The sequence below is a fragment of the Saccostrea echinata genome, unplaced genomic scaffold (assembly GCF_033153115.1).
Source record: "Saccostrea echinata isolate AGI-Se365-2 ecotype Australia unplaced genomic scaffold, CSIRO_AGI_Sech_v1 ptg000033l, whole genome shotgun sequence".
NCBI classification, from domain to species: Eukaryota; Metazoa; Mollusca; class Bivalvia; order Ostreida; family Ostreidae; genus Saccostrea; species Saccostrea echinata.
In genome coordinates this window covers 29,215,274-29,233,348 of record NW_026889782.1, presented here as the reverse complement: position 1 = coordinate 29,233,348, position 18,075 = coordinate 29,215,274, and the positions used below count along the sequence as shown (strand labels likewise).

Genomic DNA, 18,075 nt, shown 5'->3' with positions numbered 1-18,075 from the left:
TACATCATAGATATCGAGTAGTATTGAATATACAGTTTCATAGGGCGTGGAAATCAAGGGCGCGGAAACTGTATATTCAATAATCTCCTAAGATGTAAGCAACTTGTCAAATATATGATGACGCGAATGTCAGGAGTAAAACTTTAGCTGAGGTCGGACGTTATGAAATTGGATTAGGTGAATTTGGAATTCTTAACACACTTCCATGATTTGGATGATTTGTTGTTTAGCAAACTGATTGACTGTGATGAAAGCATATCTGATGAAGCGTCTGTCAGCTAGGAGCTAAAATTTGGCCATGATAGAAATTGTAAGGGAATACGACAAACATTTACGTCGAATGTTATGAACTTAGATTATATCACTTTGGGCATCTTAACACATTTCGATTATTATATCCATTTTTTTTCTTCAGTTCATTTTTTGGAAACATTGAACCAAGTGGCTTTAGAATTCATTCTTACATTGTTTGTAACAATATATACCACGATAGGTGTCTCGGACAGTGATATAACATGGTCTTGAAAAGTGTTATCGCATATGTTATATGGGATATATCAGGACAGAATGATCAAAGTATGTGACAACATGGAGTTAAATGGCTGTTTTGTATGACTTAGATTCTGTCGAAAGCAAGACAAAAGTTATTAAATTACTTACAGCAAAAGCCAATAATCCATATATAATAGGGGACTGATTTTAAGTACAATGGAATGAAACATTAGCTCTCACAATCAGCGATAAAGATTAAATCATGGATACATTGCAAAAAATAACACAATTTTACATGATTACATCATTGGTAAGAATAACATATACGTCAGTTTGAGATATAGGACTGTGATATCTGGACTGTTTACAATCTGTTTTGTAACAATTGTTTAGGAATGTATATTTCACAGAGATATGTAGCAACACGCCATGGTCCCGAGTCGTTGCAGCCATAATTCCCCGCACTTCTGGCGCGCAGGTAAATCTCTCTTTCGTTTTGACTATCCCCTGATAGGCACGTATAAGTGAATTCTTGGTTATCATGGTACCTCCACGTACCGTTGTGGTCCACGCCCTGGACCCAGACGTCCACTTCAGAACTCTGTCGTTTTCCTTCTGTAAAACCAAGTGCACAATACAGCAAACCAAGGTTATAGCTAATTGTTAAGCAAAGCTACATTGTTACGCGTGTTTTCATTGCATCAAGTATGTTTTTCCTAATTATTTCCAGCAAAAGTGAGAAAATTTATTTGTTAGTTCTTTCTATACTTGTTCGTTAAAACATGTTTGGGTTATCTTTATTTTTTCATTAGAAAATAATACTTTTACATTTTTTTTAAAAGCTACATTTGTTTGATTCGGCTTTGAACTGATTTGATTTTTTAAAGTTTTGATTTCTTGAAGTTTGTAAAATAACTTTTTCAAAAATTAATGTATTTTTGGATTTTTTTTAAATGTTTGTTCACACATCCTGTATAACATGCATCGAGTATTTAAAAATAAACAAGTTTTAAGCAATTGATTTGTTTTTATTTATATAAAAAAATGCAATTATTGATAAAATTTTATTTGCGTTATTGCAATGTACACATTTATAAGCTTCTCCATGCATATTGTCGTATAAATGTAATAAAACAAAGTCCCTTAGTGGGAATCGAACCCGCGACTCAAGGATCAACTCCTTACACGAGACTCGAGAGCAAATGTTCCATCGGCGACCAGTAGGTGCTGGCACAAAAAAGATCCTCAACTGCTCAATGGCCTTGAGTGCTGAGTACAGATCTAAAATTTGCAGCCCTCCAACGGCAAGTGTTGAGGTCTCCATATGAGTGAAAAATTCTCGAAAGGGACGTTGAAGAAACAAACAAACAAAATATTATATTTTGAAAATTAGTGTCTTTTATTCATAGAAATCTTCAAAACTTCTTATTCTTATCCTCGGGCCAGTCTTTTTGTCAGACTCAAGTACCAATTCTCTTCTAGAAGTAAAATAATAATTTTCTGCAGCTTTTATTAGTCTCAGAAAGCCTTCATTAAGTCATATGTTTATGGGTGTAGGGTAAGTTCCTCTCCTATTTTATTTCTTTAAGTTGGTTCCTTGATACACACAAGAACTGTAGCATAAAGTTTCATAAGAGGATTCATTCATAATTATGTTGGGAGATTTAATCTCAGTTGCACTGCCATAAAAATGACTTACCTACAAATGAACGTAGAATATTGTGTTTGTCCACCGAGTCTAGTCGAATTAGATCGCCCCATTGTTTAGTACATATGTCCTTGGCTTTTAAATACTTTACTTGCATCTCCACGTAGCGGAGACAGATTCTGCCGGTGTGATACTCTACCTCTGTGTACTCAGAAGGACAGTGACCTTTCAAACAGAAATCGATTTTATAGAAAAATTCAAACAGGAACTTATTTTTAGAAAATTTGTCAAAATTTATTCCTTAATAAATATTTTCACATCCATCTGACAGTGAACGATAAATTCAATATTAACATCGATTACGGAAACAACTAGCTACTGGGACATTTTTAAAAAAAAATATCCAATTTAAAGTACGACTTCAGTTTGTACGGGTTGATGACAGCAATTGTGAGGATCATTGATCAAATTTGAAAAAAAAAATGAGTTTTAATATGCACAACTACTTCAAAAATCTATAAAACAATGTATATCATTTAAAAATTGATAAGGACACTGAACTTTTATGTTGATTTGAAAGTTTGATTTTCTTACGATACACATGTAAATGAACCTTATACAGGTTCCACTTAATGAATTGTTTAAAAAAAAAATCCTTGTTTTACTTTAATTGGTCAAAAAGCTCTTTTAAGGTTTTATGCCACATTAAGCGTTAATGAAATAGATGTTTAAAGAATCCGTTTAACATATGATCTCATCAATGTAACCGCTCAATAAATAAATAGTTTTTAGTTGTTTTTTTTTTTTTTTGAGAGGAGATTTCAGAGAAAATGGAAATATTGTTTTGTCAAAGACAATCATGTATACAATTTGATAAAAAATATTTCTGAGTATGACAAACACACTCTAATGATATTTTTTTATTGTATGGAAGAAATCTGTTAAAAAATAGCGTCATATACGAGGGTTGTTAGAAAAGTTCGCGGACACATAGATTTACGGAAAATCTATTGTGTACTATGAGGTATGACCTATGTCTGATTAAATTACTATCTTTTGTTTATTAGTATGTAAAAAATCGGGTCCATTTACTAAAATTTTGAAAATTTACAACGATTTTACAATGCGGTCATAGGATTCATGATGCAATCACTTGACGTTAAGTGACGTGACAACCAGATTTCAAACCCGTTAAGCTTTTAAAAGTTCTAAATATCTTTCATTTCTTTCGACTTTTCTTGTCTTTTTCTTCTTAAAAATTAAAAATTCTATATCAAGACATGTTACTTTTCTTCTATAATGTCTTTTGTGCTCCTTCAGTTATTAGAGAGATCTTAAAATAAATGTATACGCAGTTAAGCGATCAGGTATGGAAACAATGCAAAATCCAGAGGCGCAACGTCCATGCGATAAGTGGGGTATTGAGGTATCGATGGAGTTGATCATTAAAAATGTTAATCCTTCCATTCTTATAAAACTAGCTGCCATTTGAATACTTTTGTCCTTCGTACGTGTAGAGAATTTCCAGCAGCATCTAGCTATAGAAGCATTTTAGTCTATTTTTAAACATTTTCCTGTCTGCACACATACTTTTTTAGTAGCTCGGTGCTCCATGACGTTCAATGACGTTCCCGTTCTCGGCTTTGTTTTTACGCGTTGATTATTTATAAATGGCTATAAAACAGTCATACATCCTCCAATTTAGTTCAAAATTTCAGCAAGTGACGTTTCATGAATACTGTAGCGACAGGTAAAATATCATAATTCTTTCTGCGCTACAACTGTGCAATTTTTAATTTTAATAAAAAGTCCATGCAATGTAAACGTACGAAAAAGTAGCATGCTCCGTGAAGCATGTTTTATCAAAATAATATAGCTGTATATTTTTTAAGGATTACCGGAAAACATCAAAACTTTGTATATTTACTGGAAAATAGGTAAAGTTTTTATCTGGAGAGTTTAACCGGTTTCGTGGAAATAGTGCGCTCACAATGGAACATGTCCCCGAACTTTTCTAACAGCCCTCGTATATATAACAGAAATATTTAACAATATTAAAAGGGAATTAAAGTTGCAAAAATCAACTTGCTAAATAATTTCGATCAATTTGTAAGCTATATTAAAGCCACACTAATATTTTATGAATGTTAATTCATTCCATATTATAAAATTCATATAGATACGTTCAGATGTCTGTTTTAAATATCTTACAATATCTCTGTGATATCTTGTTTCAGCCTTTGTACGGCAAATTTGAAACTGTCTGATTTGCAACAAAAGCATTTTGGCATTTTTTACTCTGCAAATATATGCGTATAATTATTCGATAATTTAAAGGAGACACTTAAAACATCCAGTGATTGAAAATTTCTGCGGCAAACGTCCTTAAAGTTGTTGCAAAACGTATTTAAAAAAAGAAACAAAAAAAATTAAAGCACCTGTCCTAAATGTATGCAGTTCGTTTCCTGATATTTGACTGTCGTTGTCTCCTGGTGCTTTACTACAACAATAACACATCTGAGTCCCCTCATCGTAACTGACCAAGAAAAACACATCAAACACTCTCACACAGTGTCGGTAACACCAGAGAACGCTGGACACACCCGTGTACCTGCTGCAAGACGTGTGGGGATACAAGTTCACCTTCAAATATATTGTTTGATCTGCAGTTAATATAAAAGCAATGTTTAAGATTAATCCAAAGAAAATATAGATATGCACGTGCATGATTCGTTTGTGTATTCTCCGAGAGAGGAATTTGATGGCGGTTATATTTCCCTATTGATTCCGGGTATTGTTAGTTCCAAAAAATTAGAATTTAAAGATCAGTATTACCAAACTTTAGCAAATAAAACCCTTGGCCAATAAAAATGAATTGAAACAAAAGAAAATATATTTTAATTGCTACTTAAGTTAGACAATTTAGTTTTTGCGAAATAAATCAATATCGGCCCAGAATATAGAATAGTTTTTTAAGCAAATTAAAATGTTGATAAATACTTGTATTTCTGAAGAGCAGAATGGTAATTAATTTACTCCAAGGCAGCTGCCGATTTCCCAAATCATGAAAGTAATCAAGGTATTGAAGGAACACTCTATATGTCATTTACACGGTAATGTTCAATGTATATACAATGTATTTAAAGGGACTGGGACACTGATCTGAACTTACTTTGAACTTTCATTTTCACGAAGAAACATTTATTGTTAATACTTAGCTACATAGAAAAAGTAGAAATTTTGTTGTGTATTAATGAAAAATACTTAAACTATAATTCAGAAAATTCAGAGAAGTGTGAAAATGCAAAAGCAACTCGCCAGTATTGTCAGTCCATGCTCAGTGATGTGTGCTGGGTAAACAAATGGAACACATCCGGATAAACTAAATATTAACAATAACAGAGCTCGTGTCCTGTTTACAAAAACAGATGTTTGACGTCATGTAAAAATGAATGTCGTTGTCATTGAATTCTAGGAACATTTGTGTAAGTTAAATTCATTAAATTGAATTTACTTTTCGAAATAAATTCGAATAAAAACAAAGAATTTATAATTAATGAAAGAAGAAGTGAGCAAGCTCACATACCCTACGCTCCCCAAAACTCGACAATGCAACACGTAATGAATGGCACAGGGCATTTTAAATACACAGTATAATTCAAAAAGGGGCATTACTTGCAAAAAATCATCACATCAAAACTTCTTGGATATAAGGACATTCAAATCTTTGTATGTTATAAATTTAATTGGGCTGAAGTTTCTAGATAGATAATGGAATCAAAATTTCTTGGTAATATACAAATCTATACATTATGTCTGAAATACCTACAAAGTTTCAGGAAATTCAGTGCAGGAGTTATGCTGACAATTAAACTGTTATTGAAATTCTTCAGTGATTTTGATTTGTTAATGAGTGTAAGTCAATGTCCAACACATGACAATTTACACATTTAAATAATTGATGGAAACAAACTGTTCATCTCTATATTCAATACATGGCCAAAAATCTAAGTTGAAAAGTGCCGAAATTGTCAGAAAAAATAAAGGAATCGGAATTTCCTGGTAATATGCACATCTACACATTGTGTCCTAAATATCTGCAAAGTTTGACAAAATTCTGTGCAGCGGTTTATGAGGAGTTGCGCTGACAAAAAAAAAACAGGACTGACACACTGACTGACTGACACACTGACTGACGGACGGGTCAAAAACATTATACTCCCCGCAACTTGTTGCGTGGGGTATAATAATGTAAGTGTGTCTATGGTTCTTTAAAATCCACGTTCTATATGACAAGTCTCCAAATTAATATTGACGATAACTCACTTACATGCGTTCGTCATCATTTTTAAAGCAAATTAAGGTCTGAATAAATATTTGTTGACTCTCAAAAATATTTTAGAATGAGGATAACAAAGCTAATCTAATCATCGTTTTGCAGTCGAAACATATAATGTAATACTACTGGCAGAATGAATGAGGTGGCATTTTATTTGGAGGCGCACTTAAAAAAGTTAAAGAAAAAATTGTCTTTATATATGAAATTTAAACATTCTTATGTCACTTGTGGTTCTTATAGGAAGTTAAACTATTTTTCTGCTTTTGTTTTCCTAAAATATGCCTTGTAATAAATCTGGATCACAGAGTCTGACACATCTGTTTCATATTTGGATAATTTTTAAGAAAAAGATATTGATGACAACCTAAAGCATATGTTTATGATAAACGTGATAACTTTAATCCTCAATCCCTTGTTTTTGAAACAATATACCGTTATCACCGGCAAATATTTACATTTGCAATTTTTTTTTTTATTAAGATGAACTTATTGAAGAGAAAATATGTTCAATTCTGTATGAACTTATAAATAGGTCAGAGGTCAAATAGTGACCGAACCACACAGCGAAATATCTTGCCTTTCTGTCACGATGAAACTAATAAGTTTCGGAACTTCTACGTTGATAACGATGAAAAACACAAAACAATTCATGCATATGGATTTTTTTCATTCAACAGATGTTCATTAAATCTTCCTTCGGTGTGAAGAATGTTTTGAATAATATAATTAGCTCAAAATCGCTCTTACGTTTTATCCCAAAATTCCTTTGACTGATTGATTGTTTGTTGTTTTACGTCTCGTTCGAGAATTATTCACTCATACAGAGACCTCACCATATATACCGAAGAAGGGCTTCAAATTAAGGCCTTTACTCGTCACTCAGGGCCATTGAGCAGTTAGGATTTAACCGTGAAACGGTGCCTCGGTTTATAAGGTCTCATCCGAAGGACCCGCAATTTCACTTCAAAATGCCGAGTGCTTGGCGAATGAACACTTCATTGCACGCACGTCACAACATAGGAATACGGCGGGCCGTTCGTGTAATACATGCAGTTCTATTCGGAATATTTGTCTCAAATGTAAATATAAGTTTTAAAAAACCAACAATGTTAATAAGTTCACTGGGAAATGAACTTGGTTGCTTCATGATCAAATCTACTGACAAGCCCGAAAACTTCTAATTTGATTCGATATGCAGGGGACACGAATTACAGATGATGCCTACAACGAGACAAGCTAGTGACAAATAAATTGATGATACAAGGATATCAACAAGCCCTTACAATTAACATTTTGCAAATTCTGTGGTCGACACAATGGCTTTACAAGCAATACAATCTTTCGTAAATCGAATATTGACTTGATTTTTTCCGGCCATTATTTTCACACTTTATTATCTACGGATTTCTCCGTTTTCCTAAAAAAGACAAGGAACACATTGCGGGTGGATCGGTCGACAGGGGACGATTACTCTTCCATGGAGCCCGAATCCATCTTTGATGTTTAAGAGGTCCGTTTTTGCTCTGCTCAAAGTTTTTTTTTTCCATTAGACATTTGAATTTGATTACTTTTTCTATCTATTTATTTATATTGCGTTATCATTGATGAATTCAGTTTTGTATAGATTGAACGATGGTACATTCTTCATAAACAACAGAAACATTTTCCCTTTTTTGCTTAAGAAATATTGATTAATAAAGTTAACATAAACATATTAAATGAATTCTAAAAATTATTTTTGAAAAAAAAAAATAAAAAAGCTAGCTCAGAAGAAAGGCAAGAAAGGGTAATGAATCTTCCAGTGGAGGAATTTTTCTGTAAGAGGGGTGTTCCAGCAGCATGTTTTCGATATGGATGTGTCATTGATGCGTTCCATTGTCTCTCAAGTGGTGTCTCCTACCTATGCAATTTCAAGTAAGCAAATGTTATATGTAAATCTTTATAAGAAAGATGGCCTTTTAAAATCATTTGTTAATATATCTCACTCATTTTCCCACTGTAATTTAAGCAGCACTCAGTTATTAACCAAAAGTATTAAGGAAAGTTTCCATATTAACTGTATTTCTCAACAGCATTGTTGGCCGTAAATATTAGTTTAGAAGTGTAATTATCCTACAAAGAATGAGTGGATTTAACGCCCTATTTTGGGTCTTTTTTACGATTCCTCAACCAAGCTGTAAATTAAGGGAATCCAAAATATTTTACAAGCAATAGAAAGAGCTCTGTACACATGATTAGGTAGAACATTTGTACAAAAGCAATGCCTTGTTGCCATGAAATAAAATTGAAGCAACGATAAATAAGTGTCACCGTCATTTGACAAGTACCCTGAGTAGTATTTAGATAACATATTCAATATTAATAGGAGCTATCGATCGGCGTCATTGCCGACATTCCTCTCTAGAAACTCGAATATGTGTATGGCATATTATAGCGATGTCAATCTGAAATTAATAGATTTCTCTAGTAGATATTGTGAGGACACTCAAAAATTTAACATTTAATTTACTAAATTCTGAAAATGGCAGACCAACCAAACACGCTCGAGGTGATTTAGATCGAGGCCATGTTAAAGAATACAATGTAGTTGTTTTCACAAGTACTCTCGCAGTTGAACATTACGTGATGAATTGTAATATTCAACACGTCAATAGAAGTCAAATCAAGGTTAACAAAGTCATAACAATGGAAGCAAGAAGTTTGTTTTGAACATGTTTTTGTAAAATTAAGTACGAGGGCAAGTTTGTCTTCTCATCTCCATTTAATATGACATTATTTTGTTCCAAAAAAAAAGTTTTCTTCAGAACAGCCGACAAACATGCGCTGACTATGTATTCAGACGATGAAAAATATATGACCCTGATTATCTACTGATATACAAGAAATCCTCGAGCCCCAAGCCTTCGATATTTATTTGGTTTTCCTCGAATTCATATTTGTAGCAAGAATACACAATATCGGTGATTTCTATTATGGAAAGAAATAAACATTTTATAAAGCTTCAATTCATGGCCTATTTTCAAGACACTGAAGTCCACCCATTCTTTAATAAATTTATACAATGTTTGATTAAATAGAACTTCCAATATCCTTGCTTCACACATTTGTAAATTTGGTGATTTTTTTTTCCAACCACGAAGTACACATTGTGTTCTATATTTTCAAATAACAATGTTCGCTAATAACATACTGCACATTACAAATGGTTAAAACTTTAGTATATTGTTTCAAGAAGAGCATTACGGTGATATGCTTACATACGTATTGCATAATTATAGATAAAGATGCCAGAAAAAAAAAACTCTAGGAGCTCTAGGAGAACTGCCCTGAGAGGTAAGGAGCAACAGGATTGAGATTTCAGTCCGTAAATCATGCACCAGATAATTAATTCTCCATAAAAATTTGCTGTCTGTTGTACATAAACTTTTTTATGCCGCGCCATGAATATGGCCGGGGCATATAGTGTTTGTCATGTCCGTCCTTCCGTCACACTTTGAGTTAAGTTCATATTCAAAGAAATTATTCAAGATATTTTTATCAACTTCCATTATCTGATGCATATCAATAAGCGCTACGCAACTGCATCAACATTTTGTGACCTTTTATTTGACCTTGATCTATTTCTTACGGAATTAGGGTTAAACTAAGTTTAAAAAAATATTTAAGATATTGTGGAGGGCTATTCAAAAACCGCATCAACATTTAGTGACCTTGACCCTTCCTTTCACCTTGACCTAACATCTTTAATTAGTGTTAAGATCCGTTTAAAAGAAACCATTTAAAATATTTTTATCAAACTCCATACGCTGATATTGTGGAGGACTATTCAATAGGAATCAGAAATGGAATTTTTACTTTGGATAAAAAAAAAAATGAAAGAATATATGACATACTATACGAAACATTGATAGAGGTCAAACATCTTATTTAATGTTTCCACATTCATTAAACCTTTCTTTTATGTTTGTGAAGATAAATTTATAATTAAAAATTTATAATTAAAAGAGAAATCAGAATTCAACTGATTCCTTTTTGTCTACAACTTTATATACTTCTGATTTTTAAAGGCAAACAAGCTATTTGAGACAGGGATTTATTTGCCTATTTTGGGAAACTGGAAAAAAATTATCGGCTATTTGATGAAATTGGGAAAAATTATAAATGTTGCTTAAAGCATGTATTCAGGTGTAATTGATAACATGAACTCTAATTTGGGCAATTAAACAAACAATTAAATATGAAATTATTAGATGTATGAAATTCCAATTTAGATCATTATCGAATCTGTTTCTGGTGATTATATACCTCCTGCAAAAAAATATACCAAGTACACATTTTCTCTTTTAATATGTATTAATGCATTGAAAATATATTTTTCTATCTGAAATAATACCTTTGTCCTTACCATTCACTCGAAGATCAATTGAGTAGGTGGAAATAGCTTAATAAATCTATATAATTACACAATATCACTATTTTCGGAAAAACTGAGGAAATTCGGATTAAAATTTGGCGATGTTTTTACAGTGTTTTTGAACATGCGTTATGACTGTAACTTTTCTAAATGTGTTAAATAGGTGAAAATTACAGAAAATCTGACAATTTTACTTTGTGTTTTTCCAAGATAATTAAATGTAACAGCATTGTTCACCGATTGGGAAAAAATACTGCCAAATTGAAAAAAAAACAGAACTCATTTTCAATTGGGAATGTTACGTCGCAGGTTCGAATCCCACTGTGGGACGTGGAGACCGGTCTTTCGGATGAGACCGTATAAACCGAGGTCCCGTGTCGCAGTAGGTGCTGGCACGAAAAAGATCCCTCATTGCTCAATGGCCGTGAGTGCCGAGTATAGGACAAAATTTGCAGCTCTCCACCGGCAAGTGGTGGCGTCTCCATACGAGTGAAAAATTCTCGAGAGGGACGTTAAACAACATACAAACAAACAAACAAACAATTGGGAATGGGGCCGAATTTCGAGAGTAGATCGGGAGAATGCAATATTCAATAGACAAAACGCAAATTAACGGTTAAGAACGTCCTAATATTGAAATATGACAAACAATTAAAAGGAAAACAGACTCATTAAGAAAATTCGTTTTGGAAAATGAATGTTTGTTTATTAGCTCTTCTGAGCCAAAGGCTCAAAGAGCTAATGCTATGGCCATTTGTGCGTAAACATTTTAGAATATGGGCCATAACTCAAGAACCCCTTGGCCAATTATTGTCAAATTTGTCACAGGATATCCTTGGCCCAAGGGCACCCGTTTATACTAAAACTAGGGTTGTGACCCTTAAACAAGGGGAGATAATTAGGAAAATACAAACAAAAGTACTTGTTGCTTAAAAATCTTCTCAAGAACCACTGGGCAGATTATCACCAAACTTACACAAAAGGATGAGGATATGTTGTAGATTAAAATTTGCACGGGGAATCACCCTGGGGCAAAGGGCGTGGTCTCAAGGTCACTTCAAAATTGACCAAAAATTACATTTTATTAAAATGTTGATATTTTGTTTACTATAAGGACTAGGATCATCAAATCTTGTCAGTTGATGCATCTAAGGACCTCATATCATGTTGACTCATAAGTACGTCACGGTGACCTACTTTTTAAATTTTGCGGCCATTCTTTTTCAAAATGATTTAGAGGCATATTTTAAACAATTTAAGGCCCATGATCATCAAACTTTGACAGTTGATGTATCTTGGGTTCTTAGAGTACGTCAACTAAAAAGTAGTTCACCTTGACCTACTTTTTGAATTTTATGGCTAATTTTTTTCAAAACAATTAAGGTCATTAATTCGAATACTGAGAGGTTTAGAATCATTAAATCTTGTAAAATGATGCATCTTGGGGCCATAAAACATATTTAGTAAAACGTAGGTCACAGTGACCTACTTTTTAACTTTATAGGCATTAAGATTCAAAGCGTTTTAGAGGCATAACTTGGACATTTTAAGGCCTATGATAATAAAACTTTGTAAGTTGATGCATCTTGGGTCCTCGAAAAAGTCAACTGAAAAGTAGATCGCTGTGACCTACTTTTGAAATTTTATGGCTGTATTTAATATTTTCGGGTACTATTTGGCTTAGAATCATCAAAATTTTCAGTTGATGGATCTTGAGTCCTCGGAGTAGGTCGACTAAAAAGTAGGTCACCTTGAACTACTTTTCAATTTATATGGCTTTAATTAAATATTTCAGGTACTAATTGGCTTAGAATCATCAAACTTTGTCAGTTGATGCATCTTGGGTCCTTGGAGTAGGTTGACTGAAAAGTAGGTCACAGTGACCTACTTTTGAAAATTTATATTGCTGTATTTAATATTTCAGGTATTAATTGGCTTAGAATCATCAAACTTTGTCAGTTGATGCATTTTGGGTCCTCGGAGTACAACACCTGAAAAGTAGGTCACCGTGACCTACTTTTGAAAATTTATGGCTTAAATTAAATAATTAAGGTACTAATTGGCTTAGAATTATCAAATTTTGTCAGTTGATGCATCTTGGGTCCTCAGAGTAAGTTGACTGAAATGTAGGTTACTGTGACCTACTTTTGAAATTTGTTGCTTTATTTAAATATTTTTCAGGTACTGATTGGCTTAGAATCACCAAACCTTGTCAGTTGATGCATCTTGTGTCCACAGAGTTTGTCGACTGAAAAGGAGGTCTTTGTGACCTATTTTTGAAATTTTATGGCTTTATTTAAATATATCAGATACTTATTGCATCTTGGGTCCTCAAAGTATGTCATCTGAAAAGTAGGTCACTATGACCTACTTTTGAAATTTTATGGTAATAATTTTAAAAATATTTTGGGTATTAATTGGTTTAGAATCATCAAACTTAGATGAAGCATCTCGGGTCCTCAGAGAAAGACAAAGACAAGTGATCAGTAGGTCACCATGACCTACTCTCAGGTACTAATTGGCTTAGAATCATCTTGGGTTCTCAGTGTTTCATCTTAAATGTAGGTTATGCTGACCTACCTTTGGAATTTCAAGTCTTTATCTAAATATACAGGATACTTAGAGGCTTCAAATAGAAGTGATAGGTTGTACAGTTTATCAGAAGAGCGATTCAAGGCCCTTGGGCCTCTTGTTGTTCCTTCGAGAATTTTTTATTCATACTGAGAAGCCATCAGTTGCCTGTGAAGGCTAAAATTTGGACCTTCACTTTGAGCTGTGGGGGATCTTTTCAGTAACATATAATAAATGTGTAATAAATAATGTCTGATCTGTTTCACCGAGTCACGTCACACTACATAAATTGACATAGAGTTTACACAAAGCACATCATCACTTTACTTCTTCTGGAAGAAAGTTGTAATTCGTGACTGCTGGACCGACTTCTTAAGAATATTGTTTCTGCGTACAGTGTCAAGAATCACATTCATGTGACGCAAAATGTCTTGGCTGTTTTCACGGCACACTAGGTATTGCCTCACAAGCTCACACGCTGCCTCGGTGTCCTCTGAATTAGGGGGTTGGATAAGGGGCTCACTTGGATCGTCAGTTGTCTCTGATTCGTTCATGGGTTCAGTAGTTTTCTTCATCAAGACTTCCTCTACAATGTCATTATCACTAAGGTCGGCACAGGTCTCGATCTCGTCGTCGATAGTTGTAAATGCCTGGAGCATTTCTGGGTTTAGTCCATGTGCCCTTAGAGTCGCTAGGGGAATGCTGTATTCTATGTCGAAGTCTTCATCTTCATCTGGGGTTGCGTTGTCGTTCTGGGTAGCGAATCCAGCATGTCGAAAGCAGTTGCTGATTGTGGATACTGTAACGTTGTCCCATGCTTGGCTGAGGAGATGTAGGGCGTCTAAGATGCTGATAGTTGGTGTCTGTCCTTTGTCAATGGCGTTGATGTACTTCAGGAGAACTCTTTTCCGGTACTGGACCTTGAGACTCTGAATTATGCCTTGGTCCATGGGCTGGGTCTTTAGGCAGTGTTGGGGGGCAGGAACACTAGGTCGATTGCTTGGAGGCCAGGAATCTTTGGATGGGCGGGGCAGTTGTCAACAATCAAGGCAATCTTCCTTTTCTTCTTCCTCATCTTCTTCTCAAGCTTCTTCACCCATTCTTTGAAGATGTCGGAAGTCATCAAGGCTTTTTTGTTGGCATGGTACTCTGTTGGTAATGACTTCACGTGCTTAAAGCATCATGGATTTGCCGATTTTCCGATGATAAGTAAGGGAAGCTTATCTGCACCGCTCATATTGGCGCAGACCATAGCTGTCAGTCTTTCTTTGTTCTTTTTTCCACCATGGCAGTCAACGTCCTTAAATTCTAGGGTCTTGTCTGGTAGCATTCTGAAGAAAATGCCGGTCTCGTCTGCGTTGTAAATATCATCTGGGGAGTATGTCTGTAGTATTATTGGTAACTTTTCTTTCCATAGGAGCATATCGGCAGACTGAGAATCTACCGATTTCTCCTCCCCACAAACTCTCTTAAATGAGATGCCCTGTCGAAATTTGAATTTCTCAAGCCAGCCACTAGATGCCTTGAAATTTGTGATGTTGAATTTCTCGGCAAATTCCTCGGCTTTAGTGGATAGCATAGGGCCAGATATGGGGACGTTTTTGTCTCTGGCTGACTTAAACCATTTCAATGTGGCCGATTCTACATCGTTAAAGGTAGCGGATTTTGTGTTTTTCCGTTTAGGGTTGAATTGATGAAATGCATCAATGATGCTTTCTTTATTTTTTAGCCAGGTAGAGAGGGTGTTAAGGGGAACATCAAATTCTCTGGCAATGGCTGTCTTTGACTTTTCTATTTTTTTCTACCGCAGTGATCGCCTCGTATTTCGTTTCTATTGTCTTTACATTCAATTTCCGTTTCACACCTTTGCCTCCTAATGCAGACTTAGCATTAGGCGTTGTAATCCCCGACCTGGCTATCCCCCCGGGTTGACCGGGTCCTTCACCAGATTGCTCGGAGTTACTACGCTTAGAGGGTATTTGGCGTAAAATGGATTCCTGAATAGCAGATACCGATCTGGTTATCCCCCCGGCTTGACCGGGTCCTTCACCAGATTGCTCGGTATCACTATTCAGTTCTTGAGATAGGATTTCTTGTGCAATGGTTGCCATACTAGCATTGTGTAGAATCAAATAAAAATTCGTAATTTATGAGAAATTATTGACACGTCTCTAAATTATTTTCTCAAAATTATCGTCTCGATACCAAGTCAAAATAAATTATGAAGCGTTTTGTTTATAATTGACCAATTAATTATATCAGCACTCAGACATCTCACAGGTGAAGTGTCATATATGTAAACACCCAATTAACACGTCTATGCCAGCCCCAGGTGTTCATTGTTATCCAGGTAAGTCCACGCTGCGTTAATTTTACGCTTGATTGTATGAGAAATCAAAACTTCGAGAGATAGAGAGTAAAATTCAATGAAATAAGTGTAATGGGACGCATTTTTGGTTCGAGAGATAGAGAACTTCGAGAGATCGGAAGTTCGAGAGATCGGGAGTAAATTTGCTTAGTTATATAGAGAAAAAAAACGGAACCGGAGGTTCACTTCGAGAGATCGAGAACTTCGAGAGATCGGAGTTCGAGCCATCGAGAGTCACCTGTATTACATATATTTGACAGTGTCAGTGATAATTAGCGATCTAAAACTGTAGTTAATGTAAAACTAGTACATCATATACATATGAACTTTTTGCGCCATATTTCGTAGTGTCAAGATATACTGTCCATCAAGTTTAAGGCTGTCAGCTTATGATTCGTATATTTTTTTGTAGCTTTCACTATATTGAGATATCTGTGCATGACGTACTTGAATAAAGCATTGTCAAATTATACTGACTCGGGCTTTACAGCGGACAAGATTAAGTACATTATTTACACTTATGTGTTATCTGACAAAGAAAGAGATAAAGTTTATGATACATGTGGTGTCAATTTTGCATTGTATCCCAAGCTTATCTCTATAGTTTATTGATTGATCGGTTTCAATTTCGGGTAGACTTTACTTTACCGTCCCCAGATCCGCAAGATCCGCGCGCTCTTTGCACTATGACGTAAGATAAATTTACGTCACTCAACTGATAAGGGGTTAGTCTTGCACTTTTTTTGACTGGTTAGGGTTAGTCTTGCACCCACCTGAGAGAGATTAGGTTTGGTCCTTGCACAAGTTTTCGACTGATTAGGGTTAGTCTCGCATCCATCCGAGAGATTAGGGTTAGTCCTCTCACATGTATTGGTCCAGCATCCGCCCGGGAGATTTGGGTTAGTCCTCGCATACCATCCGAGGGATTAGGGTTAGTGTCTTGTTTTTTAGATTAAGAAATTCAGTTGCATCTGTATTTTTTGTAAGATCTTAATTCAGCTTTAACGACATCTCTTTGGTTTGTTTACATGAAAAAACTTGCTAAGTACGAAAGAAACGGCACTAAGCGTGCGCCACACGAGCTTCGTTGACAATTATTTTTTGTCTCCTTTACACTGAATAAACAATATTAATCACTTTTTTTCAGAGAACGAGGTTAAAAACTTTGTTTGAAAACGAAGTTTTAAACTAAACTTTTAACTGTAGTATTCGATTTTGGGGTCAAAAAGGCTAAAAACCTCATACTTTTAATTTTTGTCGATCGCTCACGCGATCTCATATATACATACAGAAGTCACCTACGGCGTCACTGTATTTTAGCGCGTTTATCTGGGTTTTTCTGGGGACCGGTAAAGTAAAGTCATTCTTCATTTTCATTCAAATGTGTGTCGGTCGCATTTTCACACCTATCAATTGTGGTGGATGTTTTTTTTTCTTTTTTAGTTTAGTGCCAAAGGCAACTTTTACACCACGACAATTGTGTTCAACGTTTTTTTTTTCCAATTTGAAATTTTTATGAAATGATTATTATTTGTTGTGATAGGGTAACGGAGAATCTGTAGGAATTTCAGTATGTAGACAATGGGCTGACAATTAGTATGAGCACGCACAGAAGCCGTGAAAATAGAGAAAGATGTAGGTAGACAAGTACAGAAGTCTCGGTGATTAGTTATCTCAAAAATGATATGAACTTAAATGAACACGGTCAAAAGATGACAAACCTTTACAGTGCAGATAAGTATCTTTTCTGCCAGCATTGTTTAACATTTTTGAAGCAACTGACCAAAGAAATGTCTCTTGTTCAAAACATGATCCTTCAAAGGTGAAGAAATTCTCAGATCAAGACTATGTGAAAGCTTGACTGCTTCTTATGCAGGGTGCTATTTTCACATGAAAACAATAAAAATGAGAGAGAGAGAGAGAGATAGTCTCCTCCTCACTTACTAAATTTTCTGGAAAAACAGATGTGCAAGTAGGCTACTGTGGATGGTGGATTTGTAGCAATGTAATAAACTACAATAAAAATAACACCGCAGAAACACAAAATTAACGGCAATGAAATATGGAGCTAACGAACAGTATTCAGACTCATACGTCCATTCAAACAATACAAATCGGGAGCAGAGCAAACAAGGAAATTTACATCATTAGTGGTTGGATCAAGAAGCATGCAGCTTTCAACTCAAAAGAATGCTGGGCCAATGTGGTAACTTTCTAAATATTTAATTTTGATTTTGTATTTT

At 34.8% G+C, this 18,075-nt stretch overlaps 2 protein-coding genes across 2 annotated transcripts; both read right to left on the bottom strand.

Moving 5' to 3' along the window:
* Positions 1-13,787: 13,787 nt before the first annotated feature.
* Positions 13,788-14,414, bottom strand: LOC133198383 (tigger transposable element-derived protein 4-like). The gene has a single exon (XM_061334479.1). The coding sequence runs from the start codon at positions 14,412-14,414 to the stop codon at positions 13,788-13,790; it is 627 nt and encodes a 208-aa protein (XP_061190463.1).
* Positions 14,415-14,425: 11 nt separating this feature from the next.
* LOC133198382 (tigger transposable element-derived protein 6-like) lies at positions 14,426-15,043 on the bottom strand. Its single transcript, XM_061334478.1, has 2 exons — positions 14,695-15,043; positions 14,426-14,613 (listed from the first exon to the last, which is right to left on the bottom strand). Exons 1-2 carry the CDS (start codon positions 15,041-15,043, stop codon positions 14,426-14,428), a joined length of 537 nt encoding a protein of 178 aa, XP_061190462.1.
* Between the last annotated feature and the right edge of the window lie 3,032 nt (positions 15,044-18,075).

What these genes read in the sequence shown, in the direction of transcription:
- LOC133198383 (XM_061334479.1), bottom strand. Translation starts at nt 14,414, where the DNA reads ATGGACCAAGGCATAATTCAGAGTCTCAAGGTCCAGTACCGGAAAAGA.
- LOC133198382 (XM_061334478.1), bottom strand. Translation starts at nt 15,043, where the DNA reads ATGCTATCCACTAAAGCCGAGGAATTTGCCGAGAAATTCAACATCACA. An exon ending in GGTCTGCGCCAATATGAGCG is followed by an intron (nt 14,614 to 14,694) that starts GTGCAGATAAGC and finishes CATTACCAACAG; the next exon opens with AGTACCATGCCAACAAAAAA.